Source organism: Physeter macrocephalus, chromosome 14, assembly GCF_002837175.3.
Source record: "Physeter macrocephalus isolate SW-GA chromosome 14, ASM283717v5, whole genome shotgun sequence".
In the NCBI taxonomy this organism is placed as follows: Eukaryota; Metazoa; Chordata; class Mammalia; order Artiodactyla; family Physeteridae; genus Physeter; species Physeter macrocephalus.
The window spans coordinates 122484003-122491935 of NC_041227.1; the positions used below are offsets into that span (position 1 = coordinate 122484003).

The following is a 7933-nucleotide window of genomic DNA, read 5'->3' on the forward strand; positions in this document are numbered from 1 at the left end:
CGGATTCCCAACCACTGCGCCACCAGGGAAGTCCCTGGGCTGTCCCTTTGAATCGCCGCCACCCTGGAGGGCTCGGCTGCACTGGGGGTCTCCTCCCGACTGGGACAGGTGGCTCCCGCCCCCAGATACGCCCTCCACAGATACGGCCCCTCCCCTCAGACCAGGCCCCGCTCCCAAACCGACCAGACCAGCCCTCTTCGGGCAGGCCCCGCCTCCCATAGACGTGACGCTCTCGGAGCTCCCCCCCGCCCGGCAGGCCCCGGGTGGATGTGCTCGGCGCTCCGCGGCTCCCTGGCTGCGCGCGCAGGCGGTGGGCCTTTCGCTTCCGGCCGCGGCGGCCTCGGAGCTGGCCAGAGGGACTCCGGCGGTCTGCCTCCCCGAGCGGCATGCGGCGCTGAGGCGCGGTGGACCCCGCTGCGCCATGAACCTCCTGCCCTGTAACCCGCACGGCAACGGGCTGCTCTACGCCGGCTTCAACCAGGACCACGGTGAGGGAAGCCCGTCGACTGCCGCGGCCCTCCCGCCGCCGCTGCCCCGTCGAGCGGGGTCCCGCCCTCGGCGCCCTGCGGCAGCGTCCGTACCACGTCCAGGCCTCTCGTCCCCTCCTCCCCCGGCGCCTGTTCCCCTCCCCCCGGCGTCCCTCCCCTCCCCCCACCCCGGCCGCCCCACCTCCCAGCTGCTCGCCCACCGACCCGACGCCCACCCCCCACCCCGGTCGGACGGTGACGGGATTTTCCGGGCGGCGTCGGTTCTTTCCTGTCGCTTTAGGGTCCCCAGCGGCCGGGACGGGGTCGCGCCGAGGTGAGGACGGCCCCCCAGGCTCAGGACCTCGTCCGCGAAGGTCCTCGTTTTTTCTGTTGATTTTTATAGAAAAAAAATCACCGGACTCACACTTTCTTCTTTTGTTGGATGGAAACCGGACCGTCCAGCACGGCTTTGGGGAAATGGCATTTTTCGCGTTTCCGAGTCCGGCGGGCTGCGGGGCTGCGCCCCACTCTCACCCGGGGAGGGGGACCCGCGTCGGTTCCGAGTGTTTGCTTTGGAAGCCGGCTTGAAGAGAATCCAGAAGCAGGAACTGCAGGATGCGTGTCTGTGGAGCTTGTTTGGTGTAGAGTTAAATAGGCCGGGCGGAGGTGGCCCCGCTGTGTCAGCGCGTGGGCACTTGCCTGTTCCCCTGCCCCCGGCGTCCCTCCCCTCCCCCCACCCCGGCCGCCCCACCTCCCAGCTGCTCGCCCACCGACCCGACGCCCACCCCCCACCCCGGTCGGACGGTGACGGGATTTTCCGGGCGGCGTCGGTTCTTTCCTGTCGCTTTAGGGTCCCCAGCGGCCGGGACGGGGTCGCGCCGAGGTGAGGACGGCCCCCCAGGCTCAGGACCTCGTCCGCGAAGGTCCTCGTTTTTTCTGTTGATTTTTATAGAAAAAAAATCACCGGACTCACACTTTCTTCTTTTGTTGGATGGAAACCGGACCGTCCAGCACGGCTTTGGGGAAATGGCATTTTTCGCGTTTCCGAGTCCGGCGGGCTGCGGGGCTGCGCCCCACTCTCACCCGGGGAGGGGGACCCGCGTCGGTTCCGAGTGTTTGCTTTGGAAGCCGGCTTGAAGAGAATCCAGAAGCAGGAACTGCAGGATGCGTGTCTGTGGAGCTTGTTTGGTGTAGAGTTAAATAGGCCGGGCGGAGGTGGCCCCGCTGTGTCAGCGCGTGGGCACTTGGGCTTGTGGGGTTATGGCTCTAAGGTCCTGACTGTGGGGCCCCGGGAGAGTTAAGTGTGTCTGGGAACCGAGGCGAGGCAGGAGTTTTCCTTCGGGGAGGAGCCCTTGAGGGCAGGAAGTGTTCTCGGAGGGGTGGAGGTGGACGTGGGGAAGAACGTGGGATGGGGGCGGCTGGGCTGGGGACTGCAGGTGGTGTGGCCCCACGTTGGGGTGCCCTTTTGGGGCCACATGTTGGGCATCCAGCAGTATGTGGCAGAACATTTGGGGTTTTGATTTCCACAGGAGGGCCAGTAGGTTTTTCAGTAGGTTCTGATAATAATTGAGAACTCTTTAAGGAGTTAACCGTGTTAAAACTCCTTAAGAAATGTGTTTTCAATGGAAAGAGGTGACTGGCTGATAGTAGGGGAGGGGAGAGGCAGCCCTGAAAAGCAAACACAGAAGCAAAAAGCTTACTGACTCTGAGGCCCTTTAAATGCAAGATCTTCTATACCTGCCTTAGTGCCAGATGAGGCATCCTTGTACTGAGTTTCAGTATAGTAATTGAGGCTCACGATGATGCTGATTATTTTAGAAACCAGTGAAGTTTATAATGTTTTTTATAAAGGTTTCATCAAAGATTATTTAGAAAATACAGCTGTGGCTTTTAGATGGATATATTTCAGTTGTCTGAAAAATACACTCTCACTTTTGTAAAACCACCTCATTTCATTGTAATAAATTACAAGTAAAGCTTAGTGTTGCTGGAAAAAAATATATACTTTTTTTTTTCTTTTCTTTTCTTTTTTTTTTGCGGTACGCGGGCCTCTCACTGTTGTGGCCTCTCCCGTTGCGGAGCACAGGCTCCGGACGCGCAGGCTCAGCGGCCATGGTTCACGGGCCCAGCCGCTCCGTAGCATGTGGGATCTTCCCGGATCACGGGATCTTCCCGGACACGGGGCACGAACCCGTGTCCCCTGCATCGGCAGGCGGACTCTCAACCACTGCGCCACCAGGGAAGCCCCCCCAAAATATACTTTTATACTTAAGCTTCTGCTTACCCTTAGCCTAATTCCCTATAATGTAAATTTATGCCAGATTGTTGAGTCCATTACATTTTGTTTTTATACTGATTTTAAATTTTTACTCAGCTTTTTTAGCACTCGCATTGCAACTTTAGAAACATTTGCTTATAATTTTAAATTGTTTAAACTTTTGACATGTCTTCTCCCAAAGATAACTTGCATTACAGTTTTCAAGATTCTGAGGTGTGGATGTGTACATTTCTATAATCTGGCTGCTGTTTTTCTTTCTCTTCCCGTGGGAAACACAGGGTTTGAGTACACACACCTTCTCTGTAGACTAGCTTGTCTTGCCTCGACCAAGACTGAGGCCACAAGCTGACTTCGCTGGCTCACTCTGCTGTGGTTCTGGAGTGTGGGCGAAGAGCACTTGCATGTGGACTGCACATGGCTCATGCGTAGAAGAATGCCCTTCAGTGATTCTGACGCCCTGTTGCCAGTCGGCTTCCTCTGCACTGTGCTTGGTCCCCAGCTGTTGGCTTGAACACTTCTCTGTGGGGAAAAGTTTTGTTAAGATAGCAAGAATGAGAAGATTAATGCCAACTTTTGTGTGATAGCTAAGTAAAATCCGTTAATTATTTCCCCTCCCCAAAAAATAGCAAGGATAACATCTGGCCTCCTTAGTGAGTGGTTTCCAGTCTTGTGGTGTTTGTAGTACCTTTTCTTCTGGCTTTTAATTGAAGCACACTATTCTTACAGAAAAGTGCACGTATCCTAAGTATTCTGCTTGGTGAATTTTCCAAACTGAAAACACCTTCCACAGCACCCACGTTAAGAAACCAAACACCTGGCCACCCTGTGCTCCTTCTAGCCACTCCCCCATTCTGACTTCCAATGACATAGATTAGTTTTGCCTATCCGTATTGTATTTTGTTTCTGGCGTTTTTATTCGGTATCATGTTTGTGAGATTTTTTTTTCCATACTGTTGAGTATAATTGTAGATCATTCTTATTGGTGCCATGTTTCTTTGTGTGACTATGTCACAGTTCATTTATCCATTGAACCATTCGTAGGTCATTGGGTAGATTCCCAGTTTGGGGCCATTATGAGCATAATGGTGCTGCTGTGAGCATTCTAATACCTGTCATTTGGTGAACGTATGTTGTCATTTCTGCGAGGCTTGTATACCTAGGAGTGGAATTGACAGCAGTAGTCATGCAAACAATTTTCTGCAGTGGTTGTCCTGGTTTGCCCTCCAACAGCAGTTCTGAGAGTTCCCGTGAGAGTTCTACACACTCCTTACATTTGGTGTATTTTCCATTATTTTGGCCCTTTTGGTGGATGTTTTGTAGGTCTCATTGTGGTATATGTGAGATTGTATTTACATTTCCCTGATTCTGTGTGTTTATTGACCATTTGGATAGTCTCTTTTGTGAAATGTCCAAATCTTTTGCTCATTTTTCTGTTGGTTTGTCTGCCTTTTTCTTGTGTATTTGTAGGGATTGTTTATTTTATACAAGTCTTGTTAGAAATATGTGTGTTCTGGCAAAGACAAATAAGATAGGTGCAGGCTTAAAACTTATAGAAGGTGTAATAGTTGAGAAAGAAAGGGAAAAGTTTCAACTTCTGTATTATTTTCATATTTTCCAGAAAGCCAAGCTCTGGTTCCCCTGTCCAGATTACATGATTCCAATAACACAAAGAGGGAGTTACAACCCAGAATAAGTTAGAGATAATAAATAACACTGCACTTTAGAGTGCGTGTCAGGCTCCAGGCCCAGATAAAGTGCCTGAGAGTTGACTGCAGAACAGTCTCCAACTCCTGAGGAGGCTGTCATGGTCCTTGCAGTTTTATAAGTAACTTGGACAAAAAATAGAAGCATGCTTTCCATGTTGGGGGCAGGGGTGGCTGATAGGTTAGAATAATGTCTTCCCAACTCTGGAACACAGATCAAAACCGGGGGAAGAGACCCTGAGGGTGGCTTTCGCATTCAGGCCAGTAGTGTGGTCGCAGTGAGGGTCCAGGCTCTGCAGCTTGTCTTGGAAAAAGAAGCGGAGGGTTTGGTGTTTCTTCTTCTGGCCACAAGCTTCATATGAGCCGGCATGGTGGTGTTGAAGGAGATTAATGTGGTCTTGGTCACCCTTAGGCAAGTGAAGTCCAGGTCACAGGATCGTCTTGAAACTTGAGTGCTTCATTCAGTTCATAACAGTGCCTTTAATCGGACCATTAACAATCTGGTGTGTGACTTGGGGATGGTTACCATGACAGGGGTTTAGGAAGTTAGGATTAGTTCCAACTGGGAGTGAGGTCGTGGAGACCTCAAGCTGCCTTCTAGAAGACCATCCACACCAGCCCTTCCCCCCCTTCCCCAACTGGGCGTGTCCATACATGCTGGGGTTGCCCGCTTTGTGGCTGTCCTCATGGACTTTCTTGTTTGTCATTGCCTCTCTAGGACTTGGTGGCTGATACAGTCCTCGAGAGGTGTGTTGGGAACGGGGAGGCCAGTGGTGAGCATCAGAGGCCGGAGTTGAGGGAAGTGCGCAGTGGCAGAGTGGTTGGTGCAGTAGCCGGTGAACCCCTCGTGCTGGAGTTAAGTGAGCCTGGTCCACGGGATGCCAGAAGGGCCCTGCGGGGGGCAGTGGAGTGACGTGCAAATCTTCTGATGACAGTTCATGAGGAGAGTCGTAGTGACACTTGCAGACCACGTTCGTGTGGTGTGAGCATCCACAAGAGTACCTGGGAGAGGTCACTGTCTCTGGACCCCTTGCTTGTGCCGGCCAGGCCTGGGGTCCTCAGCTGAGACCCCAGTGAGGTGATTAATTTGTCTGTCTCACACTTTAGGGTGCTTTGCGTGTGGGATGGAAAATGGATTCCGAGTCTATAACACCGATCCACTAAAGGAAAAAGAGAAACAAGGTAAGAGTAACTGACATTTCTTAGTTTCTGCCCTTTTCCAGCCCGTAGAGTCTAGATTTTATCTTGCAGATTAGAGGGGAGCTGGTTTTGAGAAGTGAACAGGGTTCGTGGCACTGTCAGCCTGGATGCAGCTGTCCTCTTCCGTTGAGCTTCTATGAGTGCTGGGCTCTGTGGGCCGGGTGCAGTGGTGATTCAGCGGGTGTTGGCAACTCTGGGTACTCTGGTGAATCTAGTACCTGCTAGCCCTGCTGAGAGAACCAGGTGCGGTTGTGCTGGCCACTTCACTCTTCCTGTTGAAGGTGAAGCTGTAGGGAGCTCAAGTGAGGGGTTTAGTTACAGCAATTGGGACTTTGACTCTTAAAATGACCCACACTTAGAAAATACTATTGTAGCAATATAGTTGCTTCTGTTTACTTATTTCAGTGTCTTAAATTATGTTTTCATGGACTACAAGCTTTCAAAAGCTGGAATTAGGAATTCTGTTGGTAAAATAAAATAATGGTGGTCCTTTTCCCATTTGACAGGAAAAATGTGTAATTTACAGGTAGAATCATCCCATTTTCTTCTTCTCCTCTGTATTTTTCTTAAGCTTTTAGTGTCTCCTGGTCCTTATCTGCCAACGGATGAACAAATCTCAGATAAATCGTAAACAATGAGAAACATCCTTTTTCTTCCTGCAGTTGTGGTTTTGGTTTTTATTCAGCGTGCAAGTTAATATTTTCTGATGCAGGAACTGTTTCTCATCTGTAAGAGGAAGTCACTGCATTCTTAAGCTTCCCTATCAGCCCCCTTCCATTTTGACAACTAATATCCTACATCAGGGATTTTCAGAATCTTTTTTTTTTGGTGGTGGAACCTCTTTGTCAAGTAAAATCTTCCATACAACCCTGATATGTAAAACAGTAAGTGGTGCTGTATATTCAGGAGTTTATTTTTTAAACTGAGGCCTATAACTTTTATTTATTAGAGAAAGACCATGTAGCTGGTTAGTAAAAGGCTCAGACTCTGGGCCCACACTATTTAGATTCCAGTCCTGCTCTGCCCCTTGTCACGTTGCTGTGTAACCTTGGGCAAGTTCCTCACCTTCTGTTGGCCTCAGTTTCTTGATGTGTGAGAAATGAAGATGATAACTGCCTACCTCCTAAGGTTATTGTAAAGATGGGTGAATTAGGATGCGTGAGACACACAGACGAGTGGCGGTACACACAAAGTGCTTTGTAAGCTTGTGCCCTTGTCATTGGTGGCAGCAGTGTTACCCTTAAAGAGTGGGTCTTTGGGATTAATGAGTGTTACAGGCGACAGTGGAAGTCTCCTCAGTCTTCTGTGCTGCTGACTTCTATTTGTTTTGTTTTGGTTAGGTAGTGAATTAAGACAACTCTTTTTTTAAAAAAAAAATTTATTTATTTTGTTTATTTATTTTTGGCTGTGTTGGATCTTCCGTTGCGCCCAGGCTTTCTCTAGTTGCAGTGAGCAGGGGCTACTCCTCGTTGCAGTGCATGGGCTTCTCATTGCGGTGACTTCTCTTGTTGCGGAGCACGGGCTCTAGGCATACGGGCTTCAGTACTTGTGGCACGTGGGCTCAGTAGTTGTGTCTCGTGGGCTCTAGAGCGCAGGCTCAGTAGTTGTGGTGCACAGGCATAGTTACTCTGTGGTATGTGGGATCTTCCTGAACCAGGGCTTGAACCCGTGTCCCCTGCATTGGCAGGCAGATTCTTAACCACTGTGCCACCAGGGAAGCCTCAACAACTCTGTTTTATACAGAAAAATAGTTACAAAATATTTTGAAACAGCTTAACTTGAAAATTTCAGGATACTTTTTACTTAAATTGACCTACAGACTTGGAGTTACAGACTTTAGTTTCAAAGTTGAATCATTAGAGGCATATTAAAAACTGCTTCCTAATTAATGAAATGTTTACAGTAAATCTAGGATTTCTTATAAAAATAAGTTAAACAAGAAGCGTCTATACCTCCTAAGTGCCAGGAAGGTTTGCTGCTGTCATGTCACAGTGCCGTGTTTGTTCCCTGTCCCTGCTCAGCTGCACTGTGTCTGGGGCAGGCCGTCCCTGAGCTTAGCTTGTAGTGAATTTTGAATTTGCGAGGGATCCAGCGGGGCTGTGTGGTGCTTACACAGCGGGGCTGTGTGGTGCTTACTTCTTTTCCAATTTGTATTCCTTTTATTTCTTTTTCTTCTCTGATTGCTGTGGCTAGGACTTCCAAAACTATGTTGAATAATAGTGGTGAGAGTTGACATCCTTGTCTCGTTCCTGATCTTAGAGGAAATGCTTTCAATTTTTCACCAT

At 49.6% G+C, this 7933-nt stretch overlaps 1 protein-coding gene across 2 annotated transcripts in view; it reads left to right on the forward strand.

Annotated features, from left to right (window-relative positions):
• Positions 1-285: 285 nt before the first annotated feature.
• The window catches only part of WDR45B (WD repeat domain 45B), a 32931-nt gene continuing 25283 nt past the window's right edge, over positions 286-7933 (forward strand). Inside the window, exons 1-2 of one of the 2 annotated variants that reach the window (XM_007125584.2) lie at positions 286-488; positions 5556-5630. In XM_007125584.2, coding sequence (XP_007125646.1) covers positions 422-488; positions 5556-5630 — 142 coding nt within the window. In that variant the 5' untranslated portion in view covers positions 286-421. Of the gene's footprint in view, positions 489-5190; positions 5303-5553; positions 5631-7933 lie in introns of those variants that run through there. The other variant, XM_055090469.1, reaches the window with a different exon arrangement.